Below are 26,096 nucleotides of genomic sequence, written 5' to 3' on the forward strand. Positions count from 1 at the left end.
CAAATTTAATTATTTTGTTGAAAATTGTTTCTGTTTTATAGAAAATTTGCCCTTTTGGATTGATCTTTTTTGCTTGAAAATTAATTATTTTTAATTGACAAGCCTACTATCCTATTTTTTGACCAGAATGCATTTTAAAAAAGAATTCTGCTATTTGGTTTGAAAATTTAATTATTTTCTTCAAACTTCCACATTTTTTTAATCGTATTTTTTAGTTAAACGTTAATTCTTTTTATTTGAAAATTCAACTATTGCATTTTGTGTTTTCAATTAATCTTTTTGGGTTCAAAATTCTACTACATATTTGGTCGAAAATTCAACTGCTTTATTGAAAATACTATTCTATGTTAACGAAATTATTTTTCTTTATCATTTGTCCCAGTATTCACCGATTTGCGTTAAATTTTTAGATGTTGTGCTTTGTGTTTTATTTTGAGCAGTTTATCAAATGGTATCGAAGAATAAAGTTTTATGTAAAAAGTCATATTTTTTAGTCGAAAATGCAGCTATTCCGTTAAACATTCGTCTTTTTGGAGAAGTCAAATTTCTTTGTTAAAAATCTAACTGTCTGCTAAAAGATTCGTCTTTTTCGCTTGAAACTACAACTCTTTAGTTGAAAGTCCAACTGTTTTTGTTTGAAAAATTGATCTGTTCGTTGGAGATCCATCTTCTGTTGTTGAAAATTCGTCTCTTTTTCCTTTAAAGTTCAACTGTTTGGTTATAAATGCAACTGGTAAGAAATTCGTTTTTCTGGCTTGAAAATTAATTTTTTACATTCTCATCATAATGAGGAGATATTGTTTTTTTTTTGTTTTTGAAAATTCCACTATTTTGTTAAGAATTCAATATTATTCAACCTGAAATCTTACGTAGAGATCCTCAAGGAAGAGTTAAGATACAGGGAACTTCTTCAAATCTGATTGGCGGCGCTGTACAGGAACTAATTAAGCTTTTAGGAGTTTTGATTGGCATGAGTTGGCGCTATTTTCAAATCACAATTTTCTTTTCAAGAGGATTTAATATAGAATCGTGACAACACTCAAACAAGAACATTATAAATTATTGAGAAGGTTAGTTATTAAGGTTAGGGAAAAATAGTATTCATTTTGAAACACATACACTTCCAAATTTTCATCAACAAAAGAATTAATAAAAAATAAAACTGTTCAAAATTTTCGCGCCCCATTAATAAAATATCAAAGTTCCGGTACAGCGGTGACTATTGATGGGGAAAAGTGTCTCAAGTCTCTCTAGAGGATCTCCAATCTTATGAATATGGTACCTACATTGTTATTTAAAAATATTTATTCCCTTATTTTCTTGAAAAATCACCCTATTTCCCCTTTTTGAGAGTATTTTGGTCTATGAAGTTATGCTACTAAATACTGCAAAACAACTGCGAGGGTTTAACCACTCTTGAAGTCAGATGTACACCTTCGAAACTATTAATTCTCATGATGAATGTTTTCAGAAACTCGTTGCTGTCGACGAAGAAGCAAACAGAACGATTTTACAAGAAATAGAATATCTAAAAGCCTTATCTGGCCACTCCAACATAATTCAGTTTTTATGCGTTCACCGGATTGAGCGTGAAGACCGGAAGAGCTATGAGTACCTTTTAGTCACTGAGTACTGCCCTGGAGGCACGCTCGCTGATATTCTTAGAAATGTAACAGCGAATTCGTTGACAGTCGCTCAAGTATGTAGAATAGCCTATCAAGCAATAAAAGCTGTGCACCACATGCACAACCAACAACCTCAGCCTATCGTGCATCGTGATATCAAACTAGAAAATTTTCTGATTGGCAGCGATGGATTGGTCAAGCTATGTGATTTTGGAAGTGCAACTACTCAACAAATTTTACCAGACTCTTCTTGGAATGCTCAGAAAAGAGCTACCTTGGAAGATCAGATGGCAAAGTATACCACTCCGATGTATCGAGCACCGGAAATGACCGATACCTGGAATAATGAGCCCATCGGGCCGCCTGTTGATTGCTGGGCTCTTGGATGCATTCTCTACGCTTTGGTCACTCTTCGCCATCCGTTTCCTGAAGGTACTAACCACTTTATTCAGTTAATTTAAGAATTACATCTTTTATTTAATTTGGACTAGGTCATGGCCAAACGTTTAAAAGGTTAACCGTGCCACCAACAGTTCTGTCAAACTGACTTGGTCACAAACTTGGCCTCATGGACCGGTCCCTATATCCCCTATTTTGTAACGTATATTCAGCGGAGGTCCCCAAAATACCATATTTTCAAGATTTTGTCCCTATGAGTACCCTTTGTGCAGCCCATGATGCAACTTTTGTTAATGTAACTTTTCTCCGTAGGGCTATTCACTGAGAATTCATGTTAGTCTCTGTTAGTCAGGCTACTAAGTACTGCCCGACATCTAGAGTCTAGAGAGACTACTGAGACTACTCTAGTCTAGCGAATACCGTAGGACGACCAGAGACTACGAAAGACGACTAAAGACACGAATGTTCGCGATCCAGAAACCGTTCTAATTTATTATTTTTATTATTTATCACCCAGAATTACCACAGAAGTTAATAATATCATGCAATTTTCTTTTTTGCTGATTGAATTGCTTATAAATAAGTATTGATTTTAATTTAAAAAAAGGGAACAATAATTAAAATTGTAGTGCTAGTAAAAAAATTCGTTATAATATTATTATTTTTAATAAAAAATAATTTAATTAAACCAAACGACACGAATCTTCAACAAAATAGTGGAATCCCTTACCAAAACTGATAAGATTTTTAACCAAATAGTTCAATTTTCAACAAAAAAGATGAGTGTTAAATAATATAATAGAATCCTCCACGAAAGCATATTGATTTTTCACTACTAAACATTGGAATTTTTAACGAAAACAAGATTAAATTTCTAGCAAAAGATGAATTTTCAGAAAAGTTTCAACCAAGAAAGATTTAATTTAAATTCTCAACAGAAAAATATGATGTTTCAACAAATAAGTTGATTTTAAACCAAATAGTTGAATCTTATACAAAAATAAATGAATTATCAAGCTAAAAAGACGAATTTTCAACAAAAGACGTTCAATATTCAATAAAAAAGGATTGGTTTTCCACGAAAAAGTTAAATTTAAATCAAGTAGTTGAATTTTTAACCAAAAAAGTCTTTAACATTCAAGCAAAGCGAGTTGAATTAAACCAAAAGGATAAATTTCCAACAAAACAGTTTAATTTTCTACGAGAAAAAATGTCGTTTAACATAATTATAATTGAATTTCCAACCAAATATTAGACTTTTCAATCCAAACAGAATAGTAATAGTACAATAATACTATTTTTAAAATTTTGAAACCAGAAAGACGATTCTTTCAGAAGACTGTTCAATTTAAAAAAAAGTTCATTTTTGAATAAAATAGATGAGTTTTTGACCAAAAAAGATGAATGCTCAATACAAAAGGACGAATTTTCTATTCATAACAGTTTAATTTTTGACAAAAATATAATTTTTTAACAAAATAGTAGAATTTTTAACTCGCAAAGATGAATTCGCTACGAAAAGTTTAATTGCTAAATAGGAAAGATGTCTGCTACCAACAAAAAATTATTTTCCATGCAAAAAGACGAGTTTTCGACGAAAAAAGTGATTTTTTAAACAAAATAGTGGAACTTTGAACTTGAAAAAATGTGTTTTGAAGAAAAAGTTCGAATTTTTAGAGAAAAAAGAATAAACTTTAAACAAAAACCAAACAGTTGAATTTTGAAGCCAACAAAGACCAAAAAAAATTAATTTTCAAACAAAAATGACGAATTTTCTATTTAAAACAGTTTAATTTTTGGCAAAAAAGATTAATTTTAACAAAATAGTTGAATTTTTAACTTGCAAAGATGAGTTTCCCACCAAATGTTTCAATTTTCGAACAAAAAGAGCTTATACTTTAACTAAAATCCAGGTAGTTGGACTTTAAAGCTAAAAACACTACTCTTTTTCAAAGACAGTTAAATTTATAACAAAAAATTAATTAAAACATAACAAAGATGAATTTTTAATCCAAAAGAAAGAATTTTTTTAAACAAGTTAACTTTAAAAGATAAATTTTCAATCTAACAGGGAGAATTTTCTATTCAAAGCAGTTGAATTCGCGACAAAAAGATGGACTTTTACAACAAGTTTATTTTTGAATAATAAAGGTGAATTTTTAATCCAAAAGTTTAAAAAAATCACTATTATGATTATTTAACACGAGCTAACCAACCGAAAGTTATAAATGCATCCAATTGCATCAGATCACAAATATCGACACAAAATAATGCGGACGATACTGCCAACGAAACAGAACGAAGTTTGAGAAGACCTTTTGCGCATGATCAGAGCAGACTCTTTCGTACGAGATCGATTGAGATCGATTCCCCGAGTTCCACCGACTTGTCGCGAAGTACGAGAGAATGCTCAGAGACTACCAAAGACCATACAGACTAATCAAGACTTCTGCTGACGACTTGTGACGACTGTGGGATTTCGGATAAGTTAGTCGATGGTCGTCATGAGAATTCTTCAGCGAATAGCCCCTCGCATTTCTCTCAGTAAATTTACTTGTGGGTTAATCACTATTCAATTCAAGTCTATACCTATCTCTGAATGGTCTTAAATTCTGTTGAAATATTTCAGGGGATTTTTAAGATTTTAGGACATTTTTAAAACTTCTGAAGCATTTTCAAGAGTTTTTAATTTGAAATATTTCAGGGAATTAAAAAAAATTTCAAGGATTTATTAATTAATTACATTAATTTGAGAGGACTGACTACAAAGCGTTTGAAATATTTTAGGATATAGAATATTCTAGAGTTTTGGAACATATTGAACGATTTTACAGGACCTTTCAGTTTTTATGATATTTTGAAAGATTACACAGGATTTTCTCAACTTTTCAAGGATTTCAGTGATTTTAAGGGACTTCATAACATTTTTAGTGGATTTCAAAGGCTTTAACTATTTCAGGGAACGTCAACACATTCCTAGAAATTTGTAATTAATTGTTATTAATTTGAAGGGATTTCAAAGCGATTGCAATATTTTGTAATATAGAATTTTCCAGGTTTTCAGAAAATATCGCCAGATCTCATAGAATTTCATGGGATTTAATAATATTTTAGTGGATTTTAAAGAATTTATTCATATTTTGTAACTCCTTTGCATTTTCAAGAGCTTTAGAACATTTTAAAAGATCACCAGAAATTCTTTATTTACGTGAGTGTGAGAATAATTTGTATATTTTTTAAGTAGATATTGCAAAAATAGTGTAAATTTCAATGTTTTCTTAAATATTCAATAATTTCCGAAATAATCAACATTTATCAATGTTCTTGGTTTCATTTTCAAGCTATTTTTCACCGTGTCACAACAGTGATTTTTTTATAAATCGTGAAAATTTATCGAATTACAAGAATTTGAAGTTGTAACAAAAAAGTTGGAAAAATTTGAAAACTTCTTATATGTAGGCAAATCAGAATAAAAATTGAATAAAAATATATTTTGAGACAATTTCATAGAAACTTTCATGACTATATGTTTTATATATTCTACAAAAATATTTTTGGTACCACAAAGAATATTGCATTTTTTCAACTTTTTGTTACAACTTCAATTCCTTGAAATTCGATAAGGCAATTTTCACGATTTATACTCATATGATAAGTTGATTATTTCGGAAGTCGTAGAAGAGTTAAGAAAACATTTAGATTTACACTAATTTTGATATAACTATTTAAAAAATAGAGAAATTGGTCTCATTTTGGGGTCATTTAATACTGAATTTCGAGAGCAAGACACCGTTCAAAAAGAAACTTTTTTAGTTGTATTTTAGAGTGTTTTAAAAGATTCCAAGACAAAAAGTGAGGGATTTCGTAGAGTTGCAAAGATTTCAGGAGATATCCCTGACATTTTAAATTTAATGAAAAGTCTTAAGAGATTTGCGAAGTTTTTAATGGTTTTAAGGTATTTAAAGAAATTTTCATGCCGTTGTAAAACAATTTCATAGAATTTCGGAATTTATAAATCGATTTTCAGGGACATACATGATTTTAGGATATATTCAAAGATTCCAATAGATTTAAAAAGATTTCCGAGAATTTCAATGATTTTAAGGGATTTTGAAATCTCCCAAGGTATTTTTTAATTCTCTTTAATTTTTTAAATCTGATTTTGTTTTTAATTCACTTGACTGCTTTTTAAATTTAGTTTGATTTTTTTATGAAGTTCATCCAATTCTTTTCATTTTCCTTAAATTCCTCTAAATTCGCTTAAATTTTACTGAAATCATTGAAATTTTTCCGATTTTTAAAATTATTTCAAATTAATTTCAATTTTTCTTTGGTTATAAATTAGTAGGGTTTCAAAGATTTGAAGAGATTATAAATTATTATTTTTTTTTTTAATTCCTTGGGATTCTCTAGAATTTGTTTAGTTCACTCGAATTCTTCTAAATTGACTTAATTCTACGGATTTTTAAAAAGTTTTTTTTTATACTGAAGTCTTTATCCCTCACGTTAATTCTTAGGCATTTCTTTTTTTTTTTTAATTTACTTGAATTTTTCTAAGCTCATTTAAAATTTTCTGAATTCAAAGAAATTTTTTCATATATAATTCATTTCATTTTTTAAAATAACCTTGAATTTTTATGTATTTCATCGAACTCTTGTTTATCTTTAATTTCTTTAAATTCATACTAATTTTACATTAATGAATGGATTTTTGAAATTCTAAATTTGTTTCCCATTCACTTAAATTATTTTGAGTTTTACTTGAATTTTACTAAAGCCTTTGGAATTTAGCTTGAATTTTTTACCATTTGAGCGCGAAAAGAGCACTCTATGAGCATGACAAAAAGTACCCGTTGGTGAAGGGTCCGCGGTCTAAAATGTTAAATGACATTTAAGAAATTTTATACGGTGAAGGAAAATCGTTGTTTTTTATTTTTTTGAAATTACAATATTTTTTTAAGCTGGAAAGTGTTCTTTGCTCATTTACTAGAGAAAAATAATATACGTTAATTGTATAACATTTGAATCAAAAGTAAACGTTATGATACAATTGAAAGCTATTCATATGTTATCTACAAGGGGTCCAGCGGTTTAAACCTGTTATCTGCAGTGTTCCACCGCTGGTTTTCCATTGTTTTCCCGGGCTCGCATATTTCCGCGCTATTTTTCAAGCTGCGGACAAGTTTTATATTTTAAAATGTTTGGAATCGCAAGCCCAACATAGATGTGCTTGCAAAAATTAAAAATATTCTATTGCGCAAATTTGCTGAGTGTTAGTATTCGAGACGCGTGGCTCACCTTCGTCTTTACAGCCATACACTGAATTGCACATTAGGGTGGTCCAAAAATGCATTAGAAAATTTTTTTTTCGAATTCTTATCCAAAACGTCCGGAAATTTGTTCGAATCCACAAAAAAAACGCATTTTTTTGTTTTGAAAAAAAATATTTAGAGGTGGCGCAAGCCCCATGAAGTTTAACACGTATTTCCCATAAGAAAAAAAGACGTTTTTGTAAATTTTATTCAGAATTCTCAATATTAGGTGAATCGAGTTCGAAATTTACCATTTCTCTTTACAATTAGTCACAGAATGCGAATAAAATATTACTTTTCAAATATCACCCCCATTAGTCTGTTTTATAGGGTCCCAAAAAGCCCCCATAAGTGAAAAAATGTTTTTTTGATTTTTTAGGGCTAATTATGATTTTTTTACGGTTTTTTAAACGCATATTGTTTCAAATACATGAAATACTACTTTATTCTGATAATTAGATGTTTATGCAAATTGTTTAAACAATTTATTATTATTTTTAGAAACTTTCTCTTAGAAAAGGATTAGAAAGTCAAGGTTTTTTCTGAAATTTTCAACTTATTTTCAACGTTTCAGTTAGAGCGAGGTAATAATCAATTAAAGTTAACAAAAATAATTGTTTAAACAATTTGTTATTAATTATAACATTATTCTCTTAGAATAATGCTACAAAGTTGCGGTTTTTTCTGAAAATTTCAACTTTTTGTTCTTTTTTCACTCAAAGTAAGTAATTATTTAATTTAATATAGCAAAAATAATTGTTTAAACAAATTGTTAATGTTTATAGCTATCTTCTAGATTATTACTACATAGTTGCGGGTTTTTCCTAAAATTTTTAACTTTTTATCACTTTTTTATTAGAGTTAAGTAATAATTAATTCATGTTAACAAAATAATTGTTTAAACAATTTATTATCATTGCTAATAATATTTTCTTTGCTTAATGATAGAAAGTTGCGATTTTTTCTGAAATTTTAAACTTTTTGCCCACGTTTCACTTGAAGTAAGTTAATATTCAATTTAATTTAACAAAAATAATATTTCAAACAAATTATTATCGTTTATGGATATCTTCTCTTACATTCGTGCTAAAAAGATGTTTTCACTCGCTTTCAAATTAACATATCATTTCTCAGCAAAGACGCGAATCTTTGGAAAACTGATGTAGAATATTAGCAAGGTGCGACTGCAATCAGAAAATTGAAAGTGTTCAACGAGGTAGTAGAACGAGGTGTGAAATTGATGTCTGACGTTAATTCTCTTCTTACTAGAGACGAAAGTCAGAACCAATACTTACTACAAAGTGGTAACAGAGTACCGATAGCAATTTCCTGACTGCAGTAAGTCTATCTTGTCCCGTGAGATGTTATAATCAATTAATTATTTGTTTGAGGTCTTTGTTATCTTTATATATGTATATAATCATCGGCGAGACGTACTTTCTACAGGGTAGGGGGGGGGGGGGTCTAATATTTAAATATTTGCAATTTCAAATTATTCTTTTACGCTTTGCAATAAATTTCTTGTTGTAATTAAAAACAAAACTGTTACAAGTCATTTACAGACCTAGTCCTCCCACGTGCTTTCAATTATTCCATTCTTTGTTTTTGTCTCTTTTGTATAATAGCTTTTTTGTTTCAATTAATTTTTTTGAACATTGGAAAAATAACAAAAATAATTTATTCAAATCAATACAATACTATTTAAAATATGATTCTCTGTAATGTTTATTTATTATTTATTCACAACTAAAAAGGTAACGCAAAGTTAAACATTTCAGAAAAAACCACAACTTTGTAGCACTAATCTAAGAGAAGATAGCCATAAACGATAGTAATTTGTTTAAACAATTATTTTTGTTAAATTAGATTAAATATTAACTTACTTAAAGTGAAAAGTGGGCAAAAAGTGAAAAATTCCAGAAAAAACCGCAACTTTCTATCATTAGGCAAAGAAATCATTATTAGCAATGATAATAAATTGTTTAAACAATTATTTTGTTAACATGAATTAATTATTACTTAATTCTAATTGAAAAGTGATAAAAAGTTAAAAATTTCAGGAAAAACCCGCAACTATGCAGTATTAATCTAGAAGATAGCTATAAACATTAACAATTTGTTTAAACAATTATTTTTGCTAAATTAAATTAAATAATTACTTACTTTAAGTGAAAAGTGAATAAAAAGTTGAATTTTTCAGAAAAAACCGCAACTTTTTAGCATTATTCTAAGAGAATATTGTTATAATTAATAACAAATTGTTTAAACAATTATTTTTGTTAACTTTAATTGATTATTACCTCGCTCTAACTGAAAAGTTGAAAATAAGTTGAAAATTTCAGAAAAAAACTTGACTTTCTAACCCTTTTCTGAGAGAAAGTTGCTAAAAACAGTAATAAATTGTTTAAATAATTTAAATAAACATCTAAGTATCAGAATAAAGTAGTATTTCATGTATTCTGTATTTTAATTCATTTTGAAAATGAGTTTTAAATTGATAGACTTTTTACATTCTTATCATTTATGATTGAGAAAGTTTTCGAATTGTCGGAAATTTGACATCACCCTTTTTCAACGGATCTCCACGTTTCGAGACCCCCTGAATCCGAAAATCAGGTTTTCACAATGGCGTCTGTCTGTCTGTCCGTCCGGCCGTCCGTCCGTAAACACGATAACTCTCGAAAAAATGATCGAATCCAATTCATCTTTGGCACACTTTTTTTAGGTCCTAAAAGAAAGGACGAGTTCGTGAACCAGCCATTTTCGATAAAAATTCAAAAAGTGAGCGCATTTTGAAAATTTTTGAGACCACTTTCTTCTGAATTTGAAAATTCTATGTACGGATATTTATAGTATTAAAAAGAACAAACAATTTATCCTTATGACTTTTTTTGATAAAAATAAAATTATCAGAGTTATAGCTTTTTCAAAATTTTTTTAATCAACCGAAAATCAAAATTTGAAGCCGAAAAACGCGTGATATGAAACAAATTCAAGAAAAGAAAAACATTTCTTTTTGAAAGCCCTACAAGATTATCATAACCAATTTTTGGATTTTCTTCAAAAATCGATAATTCAAATTTTAATATCCACAAAAAATAATGGAAAATAAAAAATTCTATTTTGTGGACAAACTATGTAGGATACGAAAAAAGATGAATGAACAAAAATGGTTATCCCAAAAAAGGTCTACAATTTCGTTAAGAATCACTTCTTGATAGGACGCGTACTTTTTGTTTTATTCATGAAAATTAACGTTTGAAAAAAAATAAAACAAAAAAAAATGTGTGGAAAAACGACGAAAGTTACGAGAAAAAAAATCCAACCAAAGCTGTTTACAAATGTCTGTCGGAAATCGAGCGCGCAGCGCGGTTGCCAGGATGAGAATGTGTACCTCAAAGCCTACAGAGCTTTGAGAAACTTAATCTTTGACTATACTTAATTAAGTAGACAATTCAGAATATGAAGACGCAAATAAATACTGCCATCTAAAAGAGATCTTTTTGATAAAGTTTTTTTCAAGCATTCCAAATGCAAAGAATAAGTATCCGAGCGCGAAGCGCGAGGTGGAATTATGTTCGAGCTCGAAGCTCGAGGTCACCTATTATCGAGCGAGAAGCACGAGATTCAACCGTTGCGCGCTTAAAATCAATTTATTCAATCGTGCTATACAATTTTTTCTTACATTTTCAATGCTTGATTATCCTTTTTTCTAGTAAGAATTACTTGTTTGTTAATTAATCAAATTTAATTTATACAAAACAATTTACGATTTATCATTGATTATCAAAATTCCTAATGACAAAATATTTTTTTCAAATTTGACATTGAATATTTCATATTCGAGAATCTATTCAATGTTTAAATTTGAAATTAATTCTTACTTGAGAAATTTTTGATTGTAAAATGGATAATTCATTTAATTTTTCAATTTAATTTTTCCACACATGGTTATATAATTTTAAAATTGAAATAGCTGTTTTATTTTTAATTCACTTTAAAAATAAAGTTCTAAATCTCAATTGATATTCAAACTTTTCTCTTTGTAAAATTGATTATTTTATATTATAAATGTGCAATAATTCTTTATATCTTTGAAAGTACATTTTAAAAATTGAATAATATTTCAATTAATGTAATTCGATTAATGTATTATCAAATATTTACATTCTTAAATTTCTACATTCTTTAATTTATAAAAGTTCTGATCCGTAAGTGAATAGCCCCTCGATTTCAATAAATCTAGCAAAAAAGTTAAGAAATAGATTTAAAGGTGAAGTGGTAAAATAGTTGCATTAGCGAGCCACATAGCTGATTAACATCTGTTAAATCTTTGAATATTTTAAACGCCATGCTCTAATTCGGATCCAAAAGTTTTTGTAGATGATGTGACTTTTCTCATTTGGTGCAGATGAAAAAAGATTTCTTCATTAAACAATTGCCATTAATATTAACGTTTGATCCTTTCTGCATTTTCAGGTAACAAATTAGCAGTTCTGAACGCAAAGTATGCGCCCCTGCCTCCCAATCCTCGCTTCGCTTGTTTCCACGACTTGATAAAAGGATGCTTACAAATTTCTCCAGTACAACGACTCATAACCTCATGTCTACTCGAGCGTTTAGCCGCGATCGCAGAATCGAACAATTTTGATCCCAGAGAGCCCGCAAAAATAGATGTTGTGATAAAGCCTCCAGCTCCTCCGAGACCCTCACCTCCACCTCCAGCAGCTGCTGCAGTGCCTCCACGACCTTCTCCAACTGCTGCACCGCCACCAAGACCGGCGCCAGTGGCTCCACCTCCAGGTCTTAAAGCCCCCATGGCTCAATCTACGGGCTTGTTTAGTTCCTTGAAAGGTGGAGCTGGTAGCATTCTACGGAATTTGAAAGACACTTCGAGTAAAGTGATGCACACTGTGCAGCAGAGTATGGCGAGGACTGAATTGGATGCGAGCTACTTGACCTCTCGAATTTTGGTGATGCCATACCCAGCTGATGGAATTGAATCTGCCTATCGAGCAAATCATGTCGAGGATGTGAGGGCTTTTCTCCAGGCGAGGCATCCACCTCCAGCTAAAATTCAATTGTATAACTTGTCTCGTGGCCGACCCAACGTTTCCAGGCTTCCTGGGAGGCACATCGATTGCTCCTTTGCTTATGCTTCTGTGGATTCTAATGCTCCTCTGCTATCTGCGATATACCAAATTTGTCAAGATATTTACCGATATCTGGATGCTGATTTCAATCATGTTATTGTATTGTACTGTACAGTAAGTTACTTAATTAGTTAATTTTCCATTTTGTTATCCATTTACTTCATTTAACTTCCCTGGTAGAAATGTCAGTGTGTCTGCCTAACCGGGAAAAGGCCGGGTAGTTAGTTGAAAATAAATATTTAAAGTGTTTTGAGATTTTATTACTCTCAGTTTGTTCAATCGAGAAACGAACACTAAAAACGATTTGGTTGTTGATAATTACGATAATGTGAGTGATGCTGTTTACAATTTTCTTTTTAAATATTTTTATGTCCTTAGAGTCTTTCAAACATTGAAATCCGGTGTAAACTCATACTCGTAAATTAGTATTTATCGGAAATTATTATTATTATTATTTGAAGTTTCCCGGGGTATAAATGCCAAAACTTAAATTTTACAGGATATATGAAAAATCGTCAGTGCTGCGGCCTGATGATTTTCAGAGCTACAATTTTTTGTGATCTAAAGTCTCGGACTTAAAGATCTATATTAAAGCATAGAATTCGAGACCTGAGAGCAAAGGAGCGTGGTATAATGCCTGAAACGTCGAGACCTATGCTTTAAAAGCAAGGGTTCCGAGATCTTAGTTCTTGCGCCAAAACGTGATAAAATTAAGGAGCAGTGCCATTTTCCCAAATTTCTCTCCGTGCAGATTTCCATCATTTTTTTTTATTTTAAAATTTAAAAATAAAACACGAAAGTACTTTAGTGTTATTACTTAGCTTTATTTAATCGTAAAAAAAACAGGAAAAAAGAAAGTAATCACGTAAAAAAAATACCAAGCATGGATTTTAACCCACTTCTTATTCAAACTTGGCCATAATCTTTTCTATCGACATGAGTTAGATCAAAACAATTAGTTTAAACCAATAAGACGCATTTTGAAAATTTGGCATTTATTCACCGGTACTAGAGTTGGATAGTAACTTTTTAGAAGTAACTAAATTACTGAAAAGTAACGTTGTTTGTTACTTTTAGGGTAACTTCGTTACTATTTTCGCAGTAACTTGTAAGTTAAATTTTATTTACTTTGAAGTTACTTTGTGTTTTTGGTATATTTTGTAGAAAGTTAATTATTTAGAATTGAAAATTTATTTCACAAAAAATAAAATTATTCTCTTTTGGTTTTTCGTTTCAAATTGCATCTCTTTTGGTAAAAAAATCTCTTTTTTGTTGTTGTAAGGTCAACTCTTTTATGTAGAAAATAATTGTCATTTGGTTGAGGATTCAGCTACTTTGTGGAAAATTTGTCTTTTTGGGTTGAATTCAACTGTGTCTGATTTTGGTTGAAAATACATGTATTTTGTTAAAAATTTAACTATTTTGGTACAAAGTTCAACTGTTTAGTTATGAAATAACTAAAATTTTTGTTGAAAATTCAACTCTTCTATTGAACAGTGTTGTTTTTGATAATTTTGATGTTTTTTTTTGTCTACATGGCCTATAATCAATATTTTTTTAATATTGATTTAAAATTGTGGAAAAACGCTCTCTAGCTCCGCTGGGGGCCGAGTCCACGTCCTTTAGATTTCCGGTCTGATGCTGTTGATGTCTGATGTGTTGTTTCTGGTATGAAAATTAATCTGTTTTGGGAAACAGATTTCTTTAGAGGGTTTAGCTATTTTTTGTTTTGTTTTGAAAATGTGTCTTCTGGTTGATAATTTAAATTGCTTGGTTGAAACTTGAACTAGTTAGTTATAAATTCAATTTTTTTTGCTGAAAATTCATCATTTTTGTTGAAAATTTAAATGTTTTAATTTTTTTAGGAAACTCAAATATTTTAGTGGAAAATTCGACGATTTGATTGGTATTGATCTTTTTTGTTGAAAATTTAACTCTTTTGTTAAAAATTCGTCCTTTTGATTTTTATAAGATTAAATTTATCATAAGACTAAATTATTATAAGACTAGATATAATCTGTTACATTTTTTGTTGAGAATTCGAATTTTTTGGTTCAAAATTCAACAGCGAACTTAAAAGTGGAAGTACTTCGTTAAAAATGATTTTTTTGGCTGATCTTTTTTGGCAGAAAATAGATTTTTTTGTGTGGAAAATTAATTTTTTAAAATGAAAATTTAGTAATTTAATTTTTTGTCGGGTATTATCTTTTTCAATTGAAATTTAATCTTCTTAGTTGAAAATTATCTGTTTGGTTGAAAAATTAATTTTTCTACTCAAAATTAAACTATGCTATTTCAAGTTTAAAATTGATGTTTTAGGTGAAAATCAACAATTTTGTTGATAATCTAAGTTTTTGGATGAAAATGTATCTTTTTAGTTGCAAATTCATGTGTTTCGCTGGAAATTTGTCTTTTGGTAGAAAATTAGTGTTTTCAGCTGAAAATTCAACTATTTGGTTAAAAATAATTTTTTTTTATTAAAGATGAATCAGTTTGTTTAAAAATTCATTTCATGGATTGAAAATTTAACTATTCCCGTTTTTATGATGAATTGATTTATTTGGCTGAAAATTTCACTAAGTTTTTGAAGTCATTTATTTTTAAGTTGAAAATAAATTTATTAACTGAAAATTCAGTTATTATATTTTCTTCGAAAACGTATCATTTTAGATGGAGGTTAATTTATTTTGTTGAAAACTCGTCTTTTTGGTTTGAAAATTTAATTATTTTTATTTTAAAATGCACATTTTTGGTTTGAAAGTTAAACTTTTTGTTAAACATTGTTAAACACTTACATTTTTGGGTTGGAAATTCAAATGTTTTGCAGGAAATTTTTCTTTTTATGACTTGATAAATCAATATATTGGTTGAGATTTTTCTTCTTTATTGCCTGAAAAATATTTTTTTGTGAAGATATCAACTATACGCCTGTTGGGTAGCTATGGTAGCGCCACCAATTTGGAACGGTTGGGAAGAACCTTGAATTTGAATCCAATTTTTATAAGAAATCTTATAGTAAATAACTAATTTTAGACCTCAGTATAATATTTCTGATTAAAATGAATTGATATTTACTGCTCTTTTTCATTAACTTTCCTCTAATAATTTTGAGATACCCAATAATTTGCGTGTCAGGTGGTGCTACTATCAAGTTAAAAGAGATACCCTACAGGCCTATTACACTTTTAGTGAAGAATTCATTTTTGTTTATCGAAGATACATCACTGTTTAAAAATATAACTATTTAATTAGGAATTTCTTGTTCTAGTCTGAAAATTAATTGTTTTAATTGCAAATTTAATTCTTTCAATTTTTGAATTTATCATTTTGAGCTGAAAACTCAACTATTTGTTTGAAAATAAATATATTTTAGGTATCTTACGTAATTTGGGGATGGTCCTTCATACAATTTTGTATGGCAGTTGTCACTAAAAGTCGTTAATATCAATTTAGAAAAAAATATTTTCTTCTCATTAACATTACTTATTCATACTTATTATTATTGATTTATTTTATACCTAAAAAAAATTCATAACGGGCAGGGGAAAATCAGGGATTTACGGAAGTGGGATTTTGTACCATCCTTGAGTAAGAAACAGTTTCAGTAAGAAACAGTTTCTGTCGGCGAAAATTTGACTAATCATGATTAATTTCAGGATGGTTTTCGAGCAAGTGCAACAGTGGCCCTCTCATTAGTCCTTTACTCGAGAACTTTATCCAGCACCGAGGAAGCAATATCCTTGTTCACAACAAGGCGTTGTCAACCGCCTCAACTCCAACCTTCAGAATTACGAATAGTAAACTATATGAGTTTCTTGAGCAACTCGAAATTGCCGCACGCAAAGCCGCTAGTTCTTCGATCCCTTCTGATTCAACCCGTGCCTCTCTTCACACGAGCCAGAGACGGCTGTCGTCCCTACGTAGAAATTTACAGCAACGGAGCCTTGGTTTTCTCGACGAAACGAGCAGAGTACGAGGAAATGAAATTATACAGCATGATGGAGGGAAAAGTCTGCCTCATTTTAGGTGAAGCCACAGTTCGAGGAGATATAACAGTTATTCTTTTCCACGCTCGACAGCAGCTTGGAAGAGTCATTGGAATTAAAATTGCTGCCATGCATTTTCACACGGGATACGTTCCTCTGACTGAGAGCACATTCGCATTCGAGAAGCAGGATCTGGATGATACTCCGGAAATCGGAGGCAATTTCCGCGTCGTGCTGAACGTCACGATTGGAGAAGAGTCGGGGAAAACTGCCAGGGTTCCCTCTCCCTGGGAAGTGGATACTTCTCCAAAACCGGTTCCTGATCCACTCTTTGGTTCGACTTTGGAAATGGAGGAAACTCTTGATAATTTTAGATCCACAACTCCTCGCCAAAAGGTAATTTTAATTTTAATGTCAAGTTCTCTTCGCTAGGATGGCCGCAGTTCAGGGAAACCCTGGAAATAAGGGAAAATTCAGGGACTTTTGTTAGTCAGGAAAAGTTAGGGATTTTGAAAAAAATGGCAATAGTCACTTTTAGCCACTTTTCTTTCTCAAAGCACTTTTTAGTCGCTTTTTTTATTAAGTGTCTATAGACACTTTTTAAAATAAGAATATCACTTTAGTAACTTTACTTGCCGGTCTAACTTTTCTCTTTATTTTCTTCAATTCCTTTGAAATATTTTAGGGTATTTTAATAGATTTCAATAGTTTGAAGGGATATAAAAGGTTTTGATATATTTGAGGGGTTTTCAAAAGATTCCAAGGACTTTGAATCGATTTGAATAATTAGACATGATTCCAAAGGAGTTAAAAAACTTTCAACGAATTTTCAAATAACTTAAAAAAGTTTTAATTGTATTTCAAAGGATAGAAAATGTTTTAGGGTTTTTAAAAAGACTCCAAGAAATTTTGAATAGATTTTAATAATTGCACGTGATTCCAAAACATTTAAAACAATATTAAGTCGTTTTCAAGAGCTTTAAAAAGTTTTGGGGTATTTCAACGTATTTCAAGGTATTGGAAATATTTGAGGGTTTTTAAGATTCCAAGTAATTTTGAAAAAATTTCAATAATTCGAAATGATACCAAAGGTTCTAAAATGCTTCAGGGTATTTTTTAAAAATTTCAAGACTTTTCAAGAACTTTGAAAAGCTTTAAGGGATTTCAAAGGATTGGAAAGATATAAGGGTTTTTAAATATTCTAAATAATTTTGAATAGATTGCAATCATTTGAAATGATCCAAAAAGGTTTTAACATTTTTAGGTTACTTAAAACAATTTTCAAGAATTTTCAAGACCTTTAAAAAGTTTTAAGCGGTTTCAAAGGATTGGAAAGATTTGAGGGTTTTTAAATATTCTAAGGAATTTTGAATAGATTTCAATAATTTGAAATGATTTCAAAAGGTTTTGAAATGTTTGGGGCATTTTAAAAAATTTTCAAGAATTTTTAAGAACTTTGAAAAGTTTTAAGGGATTCCAAAGGATTGGAAAGATATAAGGGTTTTTAAATATTATAAAGAATTTTGAATAGATTGCAATCATTTGAAGGATCATTCATTTGCAAATCATTTGAGGATTTCAAAGGATTGGAAACATTTGAGGTTTCTTAAATATTCCAAGGAATTTGGAATATATTTCAATAATTTGAAATGAATCAAAAAGGTTTCAAAATGTTTTAGAGTATTTTTAAAAATGTTAAAGAATTTTCAATAGGTTTCTTAAAGGATTTCAAAGGATTGGAAATATTCGAGTGTTTATTAAATATTCCAAGGAATTTTGAATAGATTTCAATAATTTGAAATGAATCCAAAAGGTTTTAAAATGTTCTAGGGTATTTAAAACAATTTTCAAGAATGTTCAAGACCTTTAAAAAGTTTTAAGGGATTTCAAATGATTGGAAAGATTTGAGGGTTTTTAAATATTCTAAGGAATTTTGAATATGTTTCAATAATTTGAAATGATTCCAAAAGGTTTTGAAATGCTTTGGGGTATTTTAAAAAATTTTCAAGAATTTTCAAGAACTTTAAAAAGTTTTAAGGGATTTCAAAGGATTGGAAAGATATAAGGGTTTTTAAATATTATAAATAATTTTGAATAGATTGCAATCATTTGAAATGATCCCAAAAGGGTTTTAAATGATTTAGGGTATTTACAAAATTTTAAAAGAATTTTCAAGATCTTTAAAAGTTTAAAGGGATTTCAAAGGATTGGAAAGATTTGAGTGTTTTTAAATATTTAAAGGAATTTTGAATCTATCTAAATAATTTGTAGTGATTTCAAAGGATTTTTAAATGTTTTATGCTATGGAGCTTTACAAATTTTTAAGGAATTTTAAACGATTGGAAATATATGAGGGTTAAAAAAAAAGATTCCAAAGAATTTTTAATAGATTTCAATAATTTGAAGTGATTCCAAAGGATTTAAAAATATTTTAGCGTATTTTAGAAAGTTTGAAGGTATTTTTCTAGTGATTAACAAATTTCCTAGGATTTTAATGATTTTAAGGTATTTAAATTTTTTCATGGGTTTTTGAAGACTTTATTAGAATATCGGAAGATATGAAACGATTGTATAGGATCCACAAGGTTTTAGAGTATTTTAAGAGATTCCAAGGCATTTGATCAGATTTCCGAGGATTTCAATAATTTCAAGGGATTTTAAAAGCTTTTCAAGGAATTTTAGTACTTTTTCCAGGATTTCTGGAAATATAATTAGATTTCATGCAATTTCACGCGATTTTATAATATTTTAATTAATTTTAAAGAATTTATTTACAAGAATTGAGGGATTTAGTAGGATATTAAACTATTAAACATATTTTAGGATATTTTAAAAGATTACAGGAAATTTTAAATTGATTTCAATAGTTTGAAGGAATTCAAAGAATTGTTAAGATTTTAGGGTATTTTTTGAAATTGCAAGAACTTTTCAAAAGCTTTAAGGAATTTCAAAAGGTTTCAAAGGATTAAAAGATTTTTAGTGTACTTTTAAATATTCCAAGCAATTTTTAATTGATTTCAACAATTTGAAGCGATTTTAAAGGGTTTGGATATTCAAGGATATTTTAGAAGATTACATGGCATTTTTAAGATATTTAAAAATGCCAAGGAATTTTAAAGGATTTTGATGATTTTAAGGGATCCAAAAATATGTTCATTAGGTTTAAAAATATATAAAAAGATTCCAAAAGATTTTGTAAGCTTTGGAGGATGTAAATGTTTTTAAGGGATTTTAAAAGCTCTCTTAAGTATTTTAATTCCAAGATTTCAGGAAATATAAGATTTGATAGATTTTCGCGAGTGCTTACCATATTTTGATGGATAAAAAAAATTTTATTCACAAGAAATGAGGGGTTTCTTAGCGTTTCGAAGATTTCAAGAGTTTTCAAATATTTGTTGAAATTCATTTGAAATTCGTCTGAATATCCTTTAACCTTAAACTAACTGAATTTAATGCACTTTTTTCATAATTATTCTCATTTCTCTTAAATCTATGTAAATTCCCTTCAGTTTTACTGAAATTAATGGAATTTTTTGTAATACATTTGAATTTTTTAAAATTATTGTGAAGTCTTATAAATTGTTTTTTTACAGAAGGATATTTTTAATTATCTACATTTTCGAATCTACTTTTTTGACATATTTCGTTAAAATTCCCCTGGAATCCTCATAAATTTCATCGATTTCTTTTAAATTTAAAAGAAAATTCGTCACATTATTAATACAGATTAGTCACTTTTTTTGTCCCAGTAGGTAAATTTTTATTTTTTCAAGTATAGTGGATGTGACAGCTCGGGGAATGATAAATTAACAATTTATAAATTTAAATTAAAAATCGTGTTATTTCATTTAGAAAAGGTTCTATATTAAAAATGTTACATGATTAGAAGTGTGGTTTTGAAATATGAATGATGAGAGAATATGAAAACTTAGCCTGGGAAAAATCAGGGAAAACCGAGGGAATTTTGAAAAGAATTAAGTTTTAATATCAAAATTTAATCTACTACAGGTTCCGGAAGAAATTCCACTTGTTGCAGAATCGGAAACTTCCGAAGAGAAAAGTTCATCCCGCGAAGAGACTCCACAAGAGGAGTTAACAGAAGACGAACTAAACGAGGAAGAAGCGAAATTTGCAGAAGCAGATTTACTCAATCTTGGAATGCCAGAATCTGTCACTAATCTAATCTCTAATGCCAGCAATACTCCATCAGCCCCTGTTAATCCAGGTTTAGATATATTCTCTAGCTCTAGTCAAAACGAAAGTGATCTCCTAGGAGGCTTCGGCGAATTCCACCAGCACACGCCGAATCCTCAACCTAATATAAGCGAACCGCTCTCTAACGACCTGCTTTTCGGTGCCACTCAGCCGCCAACAAATGGATCTTCCGCTCACAATGTGAATGTGAATGATTTGCTGTTCGGCAAGAGTCAACCCCCGGCGGCCGCACCTAAAAATGTAGATATACTCTTCGATCCTTTGGGCAAAATAGGAGTCAATACTCTTTTGGGTGGATGGGCGAATTCGAACGCAAGTGCATCCAAGACAAACAACGAAGATAGTTTCCCCAGGAATTCGAGCGTTCCGAATTTCGCCGCACAAAGCAAAGACCCATTTGCAAATTTGGCTGGTTCCATGGGCGCTGGATTGACTGGGAGTTGGAATGGCACGCCGAAGGAAGCAAATACACCGCAGTCTGCTAGTCCAGCAACTGCAGGTACTCCGGTGCACTCTAGTCCGCGAATGCATAAATCTAATACGTCCAATGATAATGCAACTGCTGCTGATCCGGCGAATAGCAAGCCGGCAAAGTCGGGTGATGCGTTCGAAGATCTACTGGGAAGTCAGGGTTACAACTTCTTCAGTACGAGAAAGGCAGAGAAGGAGAGTCCAAAGACAATAAACCAGATGCGGAAAGTGGAAGCTGCGAAGACTATGGATCCGGATCGATTGAAGATAGCTGAGTGGACGGAGGGGAAGAAGAGTAATTTGAGGGCGTTGTTGTGCTCGATGCATACGATTATTTGGGAGGATTGCAGGTGGCAAAAGTGTGAAATTCATCAGCTTGTCTCGCCGGCAGATGTCAAGAAGGCTTACAGGAAAGCTTGTCTGGCTGTTCATCCCGATAAGGTACAATCAAAATTAGGGGGTTTTATTGTTTTTTACTATTGGACGATTATACTTAGATCAGGGATCTCCAAAGGTAGATCCTGTATTCAATATCTACTAGCGATCCCTGGCCAATAGGTCGGATCTCATCAGTTTTTACCCGGAAGTGTCAAAATCCTTTATCTGATTTGAGCCACTGGGAACCCTTAAACTCAAGACCCTTATTTCTATTCGAAACTTTGCGCTAAAAGTGAGAATTATGAAATAAAGTAATGAATATTTAGCTTTCGTTACTTTTATATTTTTAAATAAAATATGCAATGCAATTCTAACTTGTTATATTCACAATTTAAATTACCTAATATCAGAGATTCGAACAAAATTAAGGGTCATTTTTGGATATTTTCCAATTATTTCGATAAATTTAAAAGAATTTGGCTAGAAACTAAGCTTAGTCTAAAAAATTATAAAAATATAATGAGTCTTTTTGTTTCTTTCCACATAAAACTTGGACGAAACACTAATTTCACAATGTGCCTCCATAGCTGCAATAGTTTTTAGTGACTTTTTATACTTAGCATTATTTTCAGGTAAATTATATGGAATGTTAAGAAATAATTGGAAAATATCTGAAAATTCCCCTTAATTTCGTTCGAATCCCTGCCTAATATTAAAATCGTAATCAATTTTAAAATCCGTAATAACAATTTTGTCAATACTAAAAGTTCGAAAAATTGTTAAGTGGACTTTAATAATTTATTAAATTATCACATCTAACAGATATACAAAACATAAATAAATGACAATTTTTACAATCTACTAATGCAAAGAATTTTTCCTCTTCAGTTGCAATAGTGTTTTTCAATACATTTCCATTAAAAATTAAAAATTACTTTTCATTTTAAAAGTTTTTTCGAATAATTCAATTTTAAAGGTTTATAATTTTTTTAAATTACAATTTGAACGTTAAAATGACGAAAAATTAATATTTTTATTTTAGACAAATTTGTGGAATCAAGTTTAATTTTTTTTCTAAATGTAATAAAAATGTAAAATTCTACAATTTAAGCAGTTTTTGACTTTGAAACATTCAAAGTAGTTGAAAGTAGTGTCAAATTGAAAATTATTTTTATTTAAAAGCGCTAATGCAATTTCAATTTCTTTGAATTTTAAGGGATCAATTTTTGAAGTTTTTAATATGTTCTATTTTCGAAATATTATTGTGAAATAATTTTATTTACAGATTCTCGATTTGAAAAAAAACTCTTGAATTTTGAACGCTTTGAATTTATCCAACTGAAACTCGGAACTTTTTTCGAGGGGTCATAAATTTCCTCTTACTTTCCCGTTCAAAAAATGGGTAGAATTTGAAAAAAGCCGAGCAATCTTGGGTCACGCTTTACCTGTGGATTGTGGAGACCCCTGAAATTTTGAATGGCAAAAAATGATTTTTACATTTAATTGCTGAGGAATGAAGCGATTTTCATTAAATTTGAGAAACCTTAAAAAAATACTCATGAGTACGTTGAAATGCAAAAAAAAAAACAACGAAATTTTCGGCCTTTTTGGCCCAAAAATGTTAAAAATTGACTCAAATTTGTTTCCAAACTAGCATATGGGATCAAAAATTCTAGGTAACAACAACAAAATTTGTCTTTTAACTTCTAAGGTTAACATTAAAAACATTATTCAGAAATTAAACTCAAAAACTACATATGTGATTGGAAATTTTCCAAAAAAGCCGAAAAATCTAAACCATAGCCGTTTCTAAGAAACCCCTTATTGTTTAAAGTGGTTGTCTGTAACCCTACGAACTTTTAAAGATGAGAATAAAAACAATCCGATGGGTGTTTTTTTGATAAAAAAACTCGCTTTTTGTATTTAATCACTAAGAAATTATTGAATATAAATACCAAACTCGTAAGACTTAAACAATTAAATATTTTATCCTACTCCAATTTTTTCATTCATTTAAGTTTTTTAATTCATTTAAGTTTTTTAATTCAGTACGGTGCCTTAGGATGGTCCGAAAAATCGATTTTTGGTGATCGATCGCCCTCAATTTTTTTGTTTTCCGGAAAAAGAAATTCCTTATTTTTTTTTCAGATCGGACAATATTGATCCATGTCCTCTGGATTTTAAAATTAACATGTGATTTTAAATGCTAAGCTCAGTTTTCGAAAAAATGAGAAAAAGAAGTACTTTGTATGAACCTTGTGTAAATAAATATTTAAACTGATTTCATTTAAAATCATGCAATGAGGTCTGTATGAGGTTGTCAGAACATTTTGGAATGAAAGCATGTTATTCTACAGTCAAAATAAAGGAACACGCGTTTCATCGTTTGGCTGAAAAAATTTTGTTCCGGAATGGTGAGCTGTTGAATATAATCTTAAAATTTCATTAAAAAATCGAAAATATTTTTCAAAATGATGTAGTTTTTTACCAAATATACACATTCGGTTGGTTTTTCTCTCATGTGATGCGGAATTCTTAGCTCTATCGAAAGATCCGAGAATAATATCAAAATTTTCTAAATTGAGAAAATGGTGGCGATTTTTTGAAAATTTTGAAAATGTATTTTCTCAGAAAGGCCACCTTTAAAATATTGTTGTTGTCAATTGCCGTAATATGGACGACACATTCTCCAAGTTTGGCTTTTAGTAAACAATTTCTTCCTATTGAAAAAAAATATTTTAAAAAACATCAATGTATATAATTATTTATTCAATTATGATTATCTCGATCGGAATACATTACCGCCTCGCGTACAATTTAAACATTTTTTTTTGCTGTTTCGTTTTTTTTTAAATATAAATTGATGCGGCGCCATATATTAAAAAAGTGAAAGAAACTCTTTTAAATGGAATTTTTTTAAAAACAACTTGTTTCCTTGATATTAACTACTTTGTTCGGCAATATAAAAAACACCAATAAAAATTTAAATAGTAATATTACGAGAAGCGATAATGTATCTCGATCGAGATAATCATGATTAAGTAAATAAGTGTATAAATTGATGTAGTGCCATATATTAAAAAAGTGAAATAGGGTTTTCTAAAGGAAATTCATTTCTAAACAATTTGTTTTCTTGATATTTACTGCTTTCTGGTAGTCTTTGAAAAAATTAACAATTTTTATTTTTGTTTATAAATGTTTTTTCAATAGGAAGAAAATGTTTACTGAAAGCAAACTTTGAGAAAATGTAGGTCATACTGTCGACAGTCTAAACAAAATTTAAAGTTGGCACTTTCGAGAAAATCCATTTTCAAAATTTTCAGATAAACCGCCGCTATTTTATCAATTTTGAAAATTTGGATATTTTCCTCGGATCATTCGATAGAGCTAAGAATTCCTCATCACATGAAAGAAAAACCAACTAAATGATTTTGAAAATTATTTTGGTAGTTTTTATAAAATTGTAAGGTTATCTTCAACAACTCATCATTCGCGGACAAAATTTTTCTCAGCCAAACGGTGAAACACGTGTTTCTTTATTTTTATTGTAGAATATCATACTTTCATGTCAAAATATTCTGACAACCTCATGCAGTCTCATTGTATAATTTGAAATGGAATTAGCCTTTAGTTACTAATTAAGGAATATTCAAAGAATACAATGCCACAAAAAATGCAAAATAGCAGTTTGATGTAATATTCCTGCTAAAGACGGTATTTTTTTTTGAATTTTTTTCACCATGAATCATTTTTATTCGATAAGTGACAAGTTTTCAAGTACTTTTAACTGGTTTTCAATTTTCTAATCAATGTAAATTTTAAACAGATATTATTTTTCACGATAAATAACACAGCTTCTGAATTGCGAATGTAACATTTCGTGTTTAACATATTTGGCGATTATTTAAACAATTATCATTTCCTTAAACCATTTTTCCTATGTATATCGTAAAAATGTATTATTTTCTGTAATTAATTACACAATTAGTGAATGTTCAAAGTAATATATTTTGTTATGATGTTTTAATTAATAATCATTCACTTGCACCTTTTTCAGATCGATTTATTTAGGATAGGCAGATACTAAATAATAAGTTACATCCTGCAACAGATTCGAAAAAGCTAGCATTTCTGCATCTTTCCCATAAAAAGGCGCAAGTGATAGTAATTGTGCAAATAATCACAAACTGTCTATTATAAGAAATATTACACTTATATTTGTCAATTTTGACATTGATTCCAGAAAGCACCAAATTTTCATGATTTGGTGAATAATATACAAATAAAAAAGCGATTATTGTTGTTTAAACAATTGCAAAATATGTTGAACAGAAGATGTTTCAATTCAAGATTAGTTAAGAAGAATTGGAAACTTGTCGCTTATTGAATAAACATCATTTATGTTGAAAACTTATTTTTTAATAACGTCTCTAGCAAGAATTTGATATAAAACTGTTATTTAAGTACAAGTACTTGTTCTTTCAGATTTTTAAAAAACGGAGTCACTTGCAAAAATAGGGAATTTCTTTTTCCGGAAAACGATCAAATGTATGTATG

General features: G+C 29.7%; 1 protein-coding gene across 1 annotated transcript in view; it reads left to right on the forward strand.

Annotated features, from left to right (window-relative positions):
- Positions 1–26,096, forward strand: part of LOC117176116 (cyclin-G-associated kinase) — a 32,240-nt gene that overhangs the window by 5,309 nt on the left and 835 nt on the right. Inside the window, exons 3-6 of the mRNA XM_033366174.1 lie at positions 1,472–2,057; positions 11,816–12,603; positions 16,146–16,871; positions 20,484–21,602. Coding sequence (XP_033222065.1) covers positions 1,472–2,057; positions 11,816–12,603; positions 16,146–16,871; positions 20,484–21,602 — 3,219 coding nt within the window. The remainder of the gene's footprint in view (positions 1–1,471; positions 2,058–11,815; positions 12,604–16,145; positions 16,872–20,483; positions 21,603–26,096) is intronic.

The sequence above is a fragment of the Belonocnema kinseyi genome, chromosome 7, assembly GCF_010883055.1.
Source record: "Belonocnema kinseyi isolate 2016_QV_RU_SX_M_011 chromosome 7, B_treatae_v1, whole genome shotgun sequence".
NCBI classification, from domain to species: domain Eukaryota; kingdom Metazoa; phylum Arthropoda; class Insecta; order Hymenoptera; family Cynipidae; genus Belonocnema; species Belonocnema kinseyi.